This window comes from Diorhabda sublineata, chromosome 6 (assembly GCF_026230105.1).
Source record: "Diorhabda sublineata isolate icDioSubl1.1 chromosome 6, icDioSubl1.1, whole genome shotgun sequence".
Classification (NCBI taxonomy): domain Eukaryota; kingdom Metazoa; phylum Arthropoda; class Insecta; order Coleoptera; family Chrysomelidae; genus Diorhabda; species Diorhabda sublineata.
Window position 1 is genome coordinate 15,330,589 of NC_079479.1, and position 15,055 is coordinate 15,345,643.

Sequence of the window (15,055 nt, forward strand, 5' to 3'; positions counted from 1 at the left end):
AATTTCATCCGGACCACAAACTTCACCAGGATGAATAACTAGAAAGGTGGTTAGAATATGTTTTCAATTTTTTCCTTTGATATCATGGATATAGAAATAAGTGATTCTGATGAAAATATAATTTAAAGCAAGAGAAAGGCATCAATATTATGAATACTTTCTTCCTCGTCAGGCGAGCAGCTTGACTGTAATGACCCTTTTGCTTTCTACAAACTTTTTTTCACTACTAGAGACGATAGTTGAAGAAATATAATACACAATTATACAACTCTTCATCTAACAGTAGAATGCACCAACAGGACTGGCAGGCTGTTACAAGAGATGAAATCAAGCGCGGATCCAGGGGGGTTTTTTTATTTCGATTTATTCAATTTAAGTCGATGAAATGTATACTTTACATCTTACATCTTAAGTTTTAACATTTTGCGGACAATACCACAGCTACAGCTTAAGATCGGTTGCACAAAATTCGAGACATTCTTGAAACAATTTTTGATACCTCCAAGTGTTCTATTAAACGTATCAAAAAGATCGTTATCGTAAAAGCATACAAGTTGTGGTTGCCTGAAAGCTACACTCATAATATCGAAATTTATGCCAGGAAAAGTGGAAAGATCAGTGAAAAATTACATTCTCATGATATCGTACTAAAATTATTAAGTAGCTTATTATTTGAGGGGCCGAACTTTTAGAAAACAATATATTGTGGTACTATAAAAATAAACAAAAGATATGTACCAACGCAGGCAGGAAAAGAAACAAAACCGTGGTGAAATGACACGTTTCGAAAATTGTAGCGGTGTAAAATTTCTGAAATGGACTGACAACACCTCAGTTTACATATTAAGTACCTCAAAGAATCACCGGTGTAACTTTGTGCAAGGAAAAAATGACCAAGTGAAGCTGCTGCGATGATTTATTCTATTATAATATTACAAAAAGGTATTTATTTATCCGATCAACTAACTGCTTATTACAGTTAAATACTGCTAAATGGTACCGAAAATACATCGTCATATACCAACACATTAAAACATGTCCTTCAATCATATAATGGTGGCACACCGGATGCCTGCACCACCCGATGAGACAGTCTCTAATGCGGGCCACGTCTCTAATGCGGGCCACTGGTGGCCCGTGCCCCCGATGAGGAAGCCTAGTGCGGGTCACCGGTATCCCGCGCCTGCGTGAACGTGTTATCCAAGGCCTTTTTGCTAGGTGTGATGTAAACAGTGCACAATATTTTTGTGAAACGCACTACTCAAATACCTTGTCTTAATTACATGAATTGTTATCACATACGATTAAATATTGTAAAAAATAAAAATAGCCCAAAAGACTTTAAAACAATAAATTCAAGCTACTACCTGTATAATTCTATAAATGTTCCAGGACTTGACGCTAAAAATTCAGAAGTGAAAATAATGCTGACATGAAAAAAATTTCTCATACGACCCCTCGTTTCTGAGTTATAGGTCTTCAAAGTTGCGCAACCACAACTTATAATTAAATATATTTTATAAACTATGCATTCGAACATTATGAATTTTTAATAGATAATTACGTATATCCATGTAGTGTGTTTGGTGGAATAAATAATTCTACTCTTACATCTGAAAGGCAGGGACGGCTGATGCCAAATGGTTAACAATCCGTAACTTTTACAGAGACAACCTGTACAATGTAAAGATAGCAAAAATTAAGTTTTGGATCGATTTTTTAACAAAAACGTATTCTCTAATCGATGAAATTTATGGTTTAAGAGATATGCTGAAATTTACTTTGATTTGAACACTTGAGTGCAGATAAGTAGAGGACGATTTCGAATACATTCCGAGGTTTTATTAAATTTCTCGATTGGAGTGGAATGTCGATAACAAATTAATTCTATCAAAAACTCGTTGTTAGAATCAATTTATCAGAAGTGTTTACGTGAACAAAGGAATATTCAAAATGTTTCTAGAAAAAGGTAACAAACCGAATGGCATGTTACAAAGTCATGCTGCATCAAGATCAGTTATCGAACCGACATTGTATATTTCACATATAAACTGTTGAATAATATCAAAAATCAATGAAATCTTTTTGATACTCTTCAGTCTTTTTCAATATCTTAAAAGGCATCAACTTTCTTTTTCGGAAAAAGCTGGATTGTAAACACAATTTGTGATCGCATGAAATCGTGGCAAGCTCTTGCAAAGAATTTTCTCAGCTTTAGCTATAACTTTATCAGTTCTACGTATCTCAAGTTGCTCGCAGTGCCTATCAGCATCCAAATAAATGAATATTTTTGTACATAGTGCAATCATGACTGCTACAATGTCAGTGTCGATACTTCTCATCACTTTATTTGGAATGCTGCACACATTATAGACTATTTGGTGTCAGTCTCTTCATGTTCTAGACATTTTTAATTTTATCCCCTTCAAAATACTCTCAAGGACAAGTAATACATTTGTCCCAGCGGTGCTTCCACTGTTCGAAACATTGTTTGAATTCATCTTTAGAGATGACTGCAAACTCCTGTCTCGTTCTTTTCTTGATGTCTTCAATGTTTTCAAATCGCCGTACTTTCATGCCCCTTTTCATGTGTGGAAACAAGCAAAAGTCGTACGGAGCCAGGTCAGGCAAGTAAGGTGCGTGGGGCATTGGTTATTTTTAACCAAAAACTGGCTAACAATGAAGGCTGAGTGTGCAGGTGCGTTATCATGGTGGAAGAACCAGTCACCTGTTTGCTGAACCGAGCTCCAAGATATTCCACTGATTTCAGACAGTTGATCAATTGTCTGACGACGGTCTGTGCGCACAAGCTCTCGAATTATTTCAACATTTTCATCGATTCGGGTAGTTGATGGACGTCCAGAGCGAGGTTTGTCATCAATCAACATGTCGCCATTTTTAAATCGGGAAAACCACTCATACACTTGAGTTTTCCCCATTGCATCAACTATGTAAGCAGTTTTCAACATTAAAACAGTTTCAGCAGCGTTTTTACCGAGTAGAAAACAAAATTTCACAGCGGCACGTTGTTCACTTAAATTTGCCATCATAAAAAAACAAAGCAGCAGTGAAGCAGCACTAGCAGAGACGGTCACTAATGATGAACAGAACGGCCCGCGCGGCACCGAACTGGCGACGAGTTGCGCTAGGTAGACCGTAGCGGCAGAAATCAGTACTACAAAAGCTCCACCCATGGCAATGCTATTCCGGTTACTTTTGAGTAGCTTCTCGTATTTATGTCTTTAGATGTTTCTTTTTCGTGCTCTGTTTCAACAGTCTTCCCAGAATTTTTAGATTCGGCGCTAAAGTATTTTTTCATCAGATCTGTGAATGATTTATAACATGTGATAACCAATCTCTGTAAATTCATGTGGAACAATGATATCATTTATATTTTAGGTTAGGTTTTTTTCTAAATTTTAAAGTTAATTTTTTACAATGTCTCGTCAAATAATAATATTACAAAATTTTGTTACAAATAATACAAATTAATATATTTATCACCCATGACTTGTTTTTAATGTAAAAACACTTTTATTTAAAAAATCAAATGAACAAATTGTAAACTTTTAATGTACGCATTATAAACTAATAATATTGATAATACTTTATAGTGTATATATATATATATATATATATATATATATATATATTCGAAATATTTTATTTTTTGTTGTTGTTAAATAATAGATATTCTTCTTCTTCTAACATTAGGACTAGGTCCTGTATTTTCATCAAGGATTCTCCAGGAGTAGTTGGGATGCTGAGGACCAGCTTTCATACCACCTTATAGATGGTCGTCCAGGAGGTCGAGTTGTGTCTGGTTTCTTTTCGTTTGCAATTTTTGCTAACCGTTCATTTGGCATTCTGTCAACATAGTCTCTCCATTCTCTTCTGCGGCTCCTTGCCATCTTACTACATCCTGAATATCGCACATGTCCCTTATTTCTTCATTTCTCTTCCGATCGAGTAACGTATGTCCTATTATTGATCTCAGAGTTCGCATTTCTGTTGTTCTTAGGAGCCGTTTAGTGGTTGTGTTCTCCGCTCTAGTTTCTATTGCATATGTCATGACCGGCCTTACGCAAGTTTTATATATTCTAATTTTACATTTTGTGCTCATGTATTTATTTCGCCAAATTAAATTCTTTATTCTTTACTTCTTTCTTTAGATTTCTATCGCTTGTTATGTTTGTTCCTAGATATTTGAAGGAAATCACTTGTTCTACACTCTGATCGTAGATCGCTAGTTTACATCTTCTCAGTTCTTTAGATATTGTGAGAGATTTTGTTTTTTTTTTGTGGATATTTGCATGTTGTACGTGTTCGCTATTTGTTGGAATTTATATAGGAGCTTCTGTAGGTTATCTTCGTCTTACGAGATGATTACTGCGTAATCAGCATAGCATATTATTTTTATAATAATGAATATTAAATTAATTAATACTTGAAGGTAGCATATAAGATTATTTTAGCTAATGTAAACAAGTCCTAACTACTAAACAAATAATATATGCGGAGTAGAAATAAAAACAGCGCAGTGCGGAAGCGCAATAGACCTAACTAGCCGTCTCACTACTCCCAACCCACCTATTTATATACTGCCTCGGTATAGCTACGCTACAAGCTTGTCTTGCTAGGGGTTGAAACCTTCAAACATGTCTGGCTAATGTATTGTATTTATTACTCAAGTATTATATCAAAATCAGCTTTTATAATATAACGAAAGTAAAATTATAATTTAATGAGCATTAAGAATGTCTGGCAAGGGTTTGCTACGATGTTGGCAATGAATGATAACATTCTGAAGGTCTTCTTCTTCTTCCTCTTTCAGTAGGACCAAGTCCTGTTCAATCCTGTACATTTGGCCCTCTTCCTGGATCTTCTTGAGAAGCTGAGCTCCAGCTCCCGTACCACCTCTTTGGTGGTCTGCATACAGGTCTGCGTGTGTTCAATCTCTGAGTTTTAGTCCATTTGTCTTCTGGAATTCTTTCTACGTGATCCCTCCAGAATCTTTTTCGTGCTCTGAACCATCTCACCACATCCTGTATGCCCAATTCTTCTCTTATGTCATCACTTCTTATTTGGTCCCTGAGGGAGTCACCTCTTGATGGTTCGCAGTATTTTCATCTCTGTGGTTCTCATTATTCTTTTTGTTGTTGTTGTCTCGGCCCTGGTTTCTGAGGCATATGTGAGAATAGGTCTCACACACGTTTTATAGACTCTGGTCTTGCTTTGTGAGCTCATCGCTTTGTTTCTCCACCCTATATCTCTCAGACAGCCGCGACTTTTGATGCTTCCATCGCTTGTGTTCGTGCCTCCACTGTCAGGTTTCTCTCACTAGATATATTTACTCCCAGGTAATTGAATCTTAATACCTTCTGTATTATTTCTCTGTCAATTTGCATCTAATAGGATTTTTTGTTATTACCATTGATATTACATTTGTAACTCTGTTCCTTCCTACTTAATAAGTTCATTGTTTATATTATCAATGCCAGGCGTCTTCCGGTTCTTCAGTTGTTTTGTTGTTTCCTGAATTTCCTCCATCGTTATTTCGGGTTCATTGTTGTCGTCATTTGGCGTAATTTCAATTGTCATGCATTGTCATTGGACGCACCATACATGTTTTCGAAATATCTAATCCATGTCTCCTATGTTATCTCATTCACTTGTACTTCCTCCGTCTCCTGTTTCCTTATGTTTCGTAGCAAATTCCATGTATTCCTCTGGCCACCATATAGATCTCCCCCCATTTCGACCGAGAATCTTTCCCAGTACTCCTTTTTTATCCTGTTATTTATTTGGTTTGTAACGATTTTATAGTTCTGGTATTCGGCTGGGCTTCAGTCGTTGATATATTTGATGTACGCTTTTTTCTTTGCGTTTGCGACTTCCTTAACTTCGCTGGTGAACCAAGGTTTTGTTTTCGGTATTTAATTTTCTTATTCCTATGGCTACCTTCGCACTATATTATACTTAATTATTTTCCAGGCTATTTCTACTTTCTGATATATTTCTATAAGTCTCTGTTCGTATAATCCTCTTGTGCTGTCATCTTTCAGCGATTCTAGGTTGAAATTAGTGATGTAGATGAGTTCTTTCATATACCAAAAAATTACACTATATTATTTGATAAATGTAGATCGTTATTTTTCACACCTTTAGTACCGTTCACTTTGAAAACCACGGTATGATTTTTTCAAGGATTACGAGTTACTCGGACTAAACAGCAGGGCTAACTGCAGGGACTGCTTTAAAAGATTGAAGATTCTGACTCTTCATTCCTTTCATTTTTGAGTCCGTTTGTTAAATTCGTAAGCACACTTCTCCGATTTCAGAAAAATCGTTGAACGAATTCCGCAATAATTTGAGAGTATATTCACTGGAAAGTCTCTTCTATTCTGTAAACGACTTCTATTCTAATCTTCTTTTTGTTTTAGTGTCGTCTTCTACGAAGGTTAGGAACCATCATTTGATAGACTTCTCTATTTTCCGCCGCATGAATTTTATTCGAAACTTCTGGTATTTGAAACCATCGCGTAGGTTTTTCAGCCAGGATTTTTTCTTTCTACCTAACCCTCTCCTATCTGCTATCTTGCCTTCTATTATAAGCTGTAGCAAACCGGTTTTATTTTCTTGATAGTTACAAGCAAAATCTTTAGCCGGTCTTCTCAGTACCTCCGTATTGGTTACTCTATCAGTCCAAGGTATTCTTAAAATGCGTCGATATAGCCACATTTCAAAAGCTTCTAATTTTTGCATTGTTGCCACTTTTAGTATCCAACCTTCCACACCGTAAAGCAGCGAGGAGAGTATGTAACATTCCGTAGCTCCCCATCGGGTACCAATGCTCAGGTTTAACACGATATTCATATTGTTCTTATTGATAACTTTCAAAAATTCAACCGGTATTTCATCATGTCCTGTTGCTTTTCCATCCTTTGTTTGCTCTAGGGCTTCAATTACCTCACTTTTCATTTTCTCGGGTCCATCCAGATCAAGAGTGTTCATTGCATGACATTGCATCAGTAAACAAATTTTTGATGTAGGCTTCTCATATCTCCAACTGCTCTTCCTTGCCTATAATGTCTATTCTAATAATAATATTTAATTCCGGACATGCTGCATATTGGTTTAATTTTTGCTATGGACTTGTTACTCATTGATCTTTTCTTCTGTACGAGGATGTATTGATATCTAGTTAGCCTAGACTATTTCTATGCATAAACAAAATATTGCGTTACCATAGCAACGAACAATAACTTATTAGAAGTGTCAGTGCAAAGTTTGACGTCAAAAAAGTAAACCCGAGTTACGCAATAAATTAAAAGAAAAAAGATGTCCACCGAAATTGTGACAATCGAAAAATTGGAATATCGAGCTATCATCAAGTACGTGTATTTAAAAGGGTTAAGAGGGAAGCAGATTTACGATGATATGCTTAATACCGTTGGTGATAAATGTCCTTCGTATGTGACCGTGAAAAATTGGACTGCAAACTTCAAAAGAAGTAAATTTTCCATTGAGGACCGATCGATCTAGTTCATGAGATGATTTTATCAGACCGTCGAATTGGACTAAAACGGATACCTGAATATTTCATACGAACGCGTTCATCATATAGTTCACGTCAATTTGAACATGAGAAAAATTGCTGAAAAAAGGATACCCAAATGTTTGAATGTTGACCAAAAGCGTGCAAGGGTAGAAGCATCGCGTTCGATCTGTGCTCGATTTGAAAACGATGTAAACTTCGTAAACCGAATTGTTCCTATGGATGAGACTTGAGTACATTTCTTCGATCAAGTCATGATTGATTTTTTGGATAAGGGTAGAACAATAACTGCAAAACAGCTTTTACAAAGTTTTTTTTACATTTCTTAGATCCAGAAACAAAGCCACAATCGATGGAATGGCGACAGTCTGGTTCTCCAAGACCTAAGAAGTTTCGTGTCCAAAAAACTGCTGAAAAAGTTCTTGCCTCAGTTTTTTGGGATTATCAGGGAGTAATCATGATTGATTTTTTAGATAAGAGTAGAACATTAACTGGAGATTACTATTCGACATTACTGACCACGGAAAAAATTAAAGAGACAAGACGCGGAAAGCTATCCAAAGGTGTTTTGTTTTGCAGGACAACGCTCCTGCACACAAATCTCATGTTGCCATGCAAAAAAGTCATTTGGAGTTTGAATTATTAGAACACCCCCCTTATTTATCAGATTTGGCTCTGTTCGACTATCATCTCTCTCCTTACCAGAAAAAAAGTTTGGAAGGTCATAAATTTTCTTCCAACGAGGAGGAAATAAAAGCTGTGGAGGTCTGGTTTGCAGAGCATGAAGAAACATTTTTTTGAAAGGTCTAGTTATTTAGTTATTTTTAAGTTTGTTCTTCAGTTCTTACAATCTTTCGGCTACAAATTGTAACAACCTTTTGACAATAAAACATTTCTCTCTTATCAACTCAAACTTCATAATGACTCATCGTTCTTAGCTATATTGGGAGCATGTGCTAAAAAACTTTCAGCTTTTATAAAATAACGAAGATTTGGCGTCAACGGGCTCTAAGACTATTAATCAAGGAGCTTCCAACTTTATTCAGTTAGTCAAATATTTCATTACCTTCCTAATATATTTAAGATTTGCCTTTAGAAGATCTATGAATATGAAAACAAAAACTGAAACTCATTAATCGTGAACTAACTACTAGTAATTAGAAAAAACTTATTGGACAAAATGATTCTCCTGTAACTAAAATAACTCCATCAGTTTTCAGGGTTTATTGACAAAACTTATTATTATTAGAGTGTCTACTGATACATACATACCTATACGTATATTTTTGACAATAATAATCGCAATGTTCATTTTCTCATTTTTTCTTATGTATATATTCGAAAGTATTGCTAAGATAAATTATCCCAAACTTTTTCAGAATCTAGTTGACTGGAATATCAGATTAACGGAGCTCAAGTTGGATCATAACTACATTGAAATTTTAAATGGAGCTTTGTCGGGCTTAACAGAACTATTAAGATTGAACTTGAGTTTTAATAAACTTAGAAAAATTTCACCAGAAGACTTCATAGGTTTGGAAGAACTACGATTGCTAGATATTTCCTATAATTATCTAACAACATTGGAAGAGACTAGTAAGGTATAGTACTTATGTATTCTAAATTTCCGTGATGTTTCCGAATGTTTCCATCTAGGTATTCGTCTATATCACTATAGTAGATTATATTTAGACGACTTATCATGATATTGTTCCCAAACTATTGAAAATTCATTGAAAACAATGAAATTCAACAATTAAAATGAAATTCTATTACATTCTAGCAATTTGTCTTTTTTTATTACAAAATTCGCATCAACCGTATACTGGTTATTAGCGATTCATTTTTTTTTTAATCGTAATAATTAAGTGTTTTATCTACAAATATTTGTTAAATACAAAGTTTATGATTGAGATCTGTTCAAGGTAATTTTTAAGGTAAGTAGTATAGTATTTAGGTCTTATAATTTCACGTATTGTTCCGTGTTGTACATTTTATGATGATCTTTCTGATTTAAAAAATGGATTCTGCGATTATGTGTTTTATTAGACAATTTGCAATTGCTACATTTTGGTTCAGGTTTCGCATCAAATAAGTTACTATGGGTCATTCGCGTATGGCCTAGACGGAGACGTGCTAGAAGAACTTCATCTCTACGATTTTTCGGTAGTAATGACCATGGTGTTACACTTCACGAAGTTTATGTGTGGACGTTGACAATTTGTTCTCCCATTCATTGAGCACTTTACGGTTGAGGATTGATTTAATATCGGCAGTAATTAAAAAGTTCACGCACTCCGCACTATCACTATTTACAGCTTCCTTAGCGGCAAGGTCTGCCTCTTCTTTTATGCCAGTATGTGAGGAGATCCAACAAAATGCTAAATTTTTTTGTTGTTTCCTTGTATATATCGCAGTTGCTACTTGATTTTGTTTGCTAAGAAATTTGTGGTGTGAATTTATTGAAGAGGTTGGATTGAGCCAAGGGAATCTGTGAGTTTGTGGTGATTAGGTTCGTTTGATGAAGCGGCGATATGTAGGGCTCGATATAATGCATATGATGTGAAAGTGGATTAGATTGGACGAGCTCTTAGCATATGTTTAGAGGTTGATGTACTGATAGCAATAGCCGTACCATCTTGAGATTTCGATTAGCATATGGTTGGTGTGGTGTTTGTCGAATGAAGTGAACTGGGTAATGAATTTGGTGCTTTCTATTGTCCATGATGTAGTCTGAGAAGATTCGATAGGAAGGCATTCAGGAAGGAAGAAGTTTAATTCGCTTAGATATGATCTAATTCTAGCATAGAAAGGTTTGGGGGTTCTGGGTTTATTTTAAAAAAGATCTGGGAATTTCTTGGAGGAACAGTTTTGGAGGGTTGGATTGGAAGGATTGGATTTTAGTTTGACTGCATACGTAAGGTTCAAATATATAAGGATTATTCCCTGATTTGCAGTACAGACTTTCCGCTGGTGTTATTTTGAATGCACCTGTTATCAAACGTAAGACTGAGAATTGTGAAAGCTGTCGAGTTTTTCAGAAGCGATTTGTTAGCTGTTGAATATACAATTGATCCATAGTCTAGTTTTAATCCAATAAGTGTTCGGTACAATGTTAGTAATGTCTGTCTATCAAAAGTATCAAAGAATCCTGACCGCAAACTGATATATCGGCACGAGTTTTGAAAAAGCGCTAATAATATTCTCACAAAAAAAGTAGAGAACCTTTTCAGTTTGCAACCCCTGTAGAAATCACGTGCATTCAGATCAGGTGGTCATTTCAAAAGTCACGAAACTTTCTACAGAAAACAAAAAACCATTTCTCGCAGCCCTGTGTGGCCGGGGTAGCTTACCCTAAAATTTTAAACAGGGTAAGAAATAAGATTTATTTTAGTTAAAGTACGAGTATCGGTGATAAAATTTCAGGAAATTTCTTTCTACAGTATTTTGTCTTCATGGAATTTTTGCCAGAACATTTACATCTCTCCTAATCGTTGAAAGAATAAATAAAATAAATAAACAATTAATAATATACAATGCCAGAATGAAATTCCATCACCAACAGTCTGTCAGAGTGAAAAACGTGTCCATGCGAGTGTAAGACAGTAATATGGAAGTGAGAGCAGTTATTGGGCATCTCTGGACTAAGAAGGAGAAGACATGAAATAGTAGAATACACACAGACACAACAGATTGATGAGTTCCACAGGAAAAACTGTACGCAGATGCTCCAGAATAGGATGGAAACAAAGAAAACAATGAAAAAGATAACGAAAATAATGAACCCGCAAAAAAGATCAAAAACAGGAAAGCACCTGGATTAGATAACATACCAAATGAGCTATTGAAATACGGAGGAAACAACTATTGGTAGAACTTGCAAAGCTTTTCAACATAATACTATCAACCAAAGAATGGAAAAAGAGCATAACCATTCCTATATTCAAGAAAGGGGACGGAAAATCTCCGGAGAACCATAGAGGTATAACCCTTCTAAACACACCCATGAAGCTGTTTACAAAAGTCATTGAAACAACAACAAATCGATCAACCATAGATGCCATCTTCACAATCAGACAAATAGTTGAAAAAGCTATAGTATACGGCAAGCCCGCGTATATGTGCTTCATAGATCTCACCAAAGCATTCGACAGGGCAAGGCTAAGCGACGTAGTAGACATCCTAAAAAAGAAATACGTTCCAAAAACCATAATAGACATCATAAGACATTTGAACTATAACACATCCACTCACATATTAGTTAACCAAAACCTGACAGAGGAAATACAGACACCAACGGGTATCCGACAGGGAGACTCCTTAAGCCCGCAACTGTTCAACCTGATAATGGACGAAATAATAATTCATGTCAAGAATACATCAAGAGGATATTCACTTACAACGAGCGCAATAAAAATAATCTGTTATGCCGATGATGTTGTAATTGTAGCAGAGAGTGAAGACGACTTACCTATTCATTCTACGTCAAAGCTAAAACCTTTAACATGCAAGTATCTACCGCAAAAACTAAAACCCTTGTCATCTCTAAAGAACCAATGAGGTGCAAACTCGCCTTAGAAAATAAAACCATAGAACAGGTAATGTCATTTGACTACAAATCAGCGCAACCCAAAACAGAATAAATGAAGTAAAAGGACAAGCAAACAAAGCCATCCAAATATCAGGGGCACTCCGGGACATTATCTGGAATAATACCAGTATGAACAAAAAGGCAAAGGTTAAAATATACAAGACCTGTGTTAGACCCATAGTGGTATATGCTATAGAAACAAGAGCGGACAACAAAAGAACTAAAAACATCATTCGAACAACAGAAATGGAAATACTCAGAAACATATGCGGATACACACTAAGAGACAGAAAGAGAAACACAGACATAAGACACGAATGAGAGGAGAAATGCATAGAGAGATGGGGACGTAAACATAGAAGAGCTTGAAACGAATACGTGAACAGGATGACCAGAGAAAGATTAGCAAAGATCGTACGAGACGGTGAACCAGGGACACGACAACCTTTAGGCGTATGTACATAGATATCAACGTTGATACCTATATACTTTAATTTCAGCCAGATATTTATTATTTTAATGAATTTATTTATTAAAATAAACTACGAAATACTCTTATTTCAGCTAGATTATTACTATTGTAATGATTTCAATATATATTTTTTTCGTGTTTGCCAATACTTTTCAAATAATCTTTTGCATTAATATTGTAAAGAGTAGTATTTATTTTATTATATAATTAAAATTACTTATGAGTAGCACAAATATTATATTCAAATGAGTACAATAAATTTTTTTTTACAATTTTATGCGCCCTATAAAAATCAGAATTGTATCTGCGTAGTTACCTATATAAATAAATTTACTACACTATTAACTATCTAACTGGAATTAAAGTGATCGATAGTTTATAGTGTATTTAACAAAAATAAAATATATAGCCGGTAATTCATGGGTAGAAAGTATTTCAGTTATGCGATCAACGCTGATACCTATGTACCTACGCTCGCGCACTCATGATTTCCCGTCACCGTACATGCAGTTGAAGGGTTTTTTGTCAAATATACAATATAATCTACCATATTATTCAGTTTAAGCCATCCCGGACTGAGTTGAATTTCCAGAGTTTATTACACCTGGATCAAAGGGACCCGGCGCTACCTTGTCAGCTGAAGGTCATTACGTTTACTCCTAAGGTTAGTTCAGCCAGGACAAGCAGAATTGGGTGGAACGGAATGACTGTTCAAAATTTGCAGCCAGCTCTCGGACTATAAGCAAGTAAGCAAATCGTAAACGACTACTGAGATGTTGAATCATATGCAACACCCCAATTCGTTAGAGGATGACTATTTTTATTCATCCAACTAAGAAATATAAAAGTACTTCACAGAAAAATATTTGAAATGTGATTTTTCAACAAGATTAAGGGAAAATCTATTGCATTATGTATCATTTTAAATATACGTCTAATGAAGTCCAGAGATGCCCAATAACTGCTCTCACTTCCATATTACTGTCTTACTTGCACTCGCATGGACACGTTTTTCACTCTGACAGACTGTTGGTGATGGAATTTCATTCTGGCATTGTATATTATTAATTGTTTATTTATTTTATTTATTCTTTCAACGATTAGGAGAGATGTAAATGCTCTGACAAAAATTCCATGAAGACAAAATACTGTAGAAAGAAATTTCCTGAAATTTTATCACCGATACTCGTACTTTAACTAAAATAAATCTTATTTCTTACCCCGTTTAAAATTTTAGGGTAAGCTACCCCAGCCACACAGGGCTGCGAGAAGTGGTTTTCATTTTCAGTAGGTATAGAGTATTTACTGTAGAAAGTTCCCTGACTTTTGAAATAACCACCTGTGTTTCAATATGGTACGGTTAAACATATATACTTGGGTACATAGAAATCGACTCACTGTAAACTTTCGACTTCAACTATATATTTTTTTAAATTATTCATCAGATCAACAAAAATATGCTGTTTGGAACACAATTCAATTTGCTATGATGTGAGTATAAATTTATGAAAACTTATTTCGACTTCCTATGTTTAACATAGTGAAATTAATGCATTAAGCAAATTAAGCTTTTTTACTATTAACATAAATAGGGTTAATGACAATTTAAAACTTAATTTCTTAGTATGCGTATGACCTCCTTTTGCCCTAAAAACATCTCTCATACAACAGGGCATAGATCTAATCAAATTAGTTTGTGACATGTTAAGCCACTCTTCTACTGCAACAGTAAGCTCTGGGATCGAGTTTTTAGTACGAATTCTTCTTTTTAGCTCATCCGATAATGTTGTATCGTATTAAGGTCAGGCCACATGAATTGCTAAAATCTCCTCGATATATCTATCGGCCGTTAAACCTCTTATTTCGTGAACACGGTCGCCCCTACGAATGAACACAGGGTTGGTTCGTGATGCTATAGATATTGCTCTGCTCTTCAAAACAGCAATTTTCAAGTCGCTCTCTGGACTTTTGATACACTTTTCTTCTTCGGTTGCTGCCATGGAGGAATAGGTCTCATCTGAGAAGAGAACAGATCCCCATTGTTCCAACGTCCAATTCAGATGATCCTGTCGAAAACACAGGCGTGCTTACCGATAAGCTGGAGTAAGTATTGGACCATTCGCAGGTGTTAGGGGCCAGGTTATTTTCCTGCAGTCGGAGCTATCGTTGCACTTGCACGGCATTAAGGTGACGATTTCTCAATATATATAAATTATAAATCGCCTTCTCACTGTTCCAGATCGCTTTAGTAGCACTTTTACACTATAAAATTAAAATTAATTGTTAACGTCGCAATATGAAAAAAAATCGATAATTTACGATAATATCTTACATATGAACCCGAAACTAAAGATAAATCTACTGTTTGGGTATTTCAAGACGAGCCAAATCCAACAAAAGTTGTTCGCACACGAAGAATTTCGAAGCAAATGGT

General features: G+C 35.4%; 1 protein-coding gene across 2 annotated transcripts in view; it reads left to right on the forward strand.

Annotated features, from left to right (window-relative positions):
• Positions 1-15,055, forward strand: part of LOC130445728 (insulin-like growth factor-binding protein complex acid labile subunit) — a 123,543-nt gene that overhangs the window by 95,737 nt on the left and 12,751 nt on the right. For both annotated transcript variants that reach the window (XR_008910080.1, XM_056781562.1), the window contains exon 5: positions 8,938-9,159. Coding sequence is in view for 1 of the 2 variants with exons in the window: in XM_056781562.1 (XP_056637540.1) it covers positions 8,938-9,159 (222 nt within the window). In the remaining variant the exon portion in view is untranslated. The remainder of the gene's footprint in view (positions 1-8,937; positions 9,160-15,055) is intronic.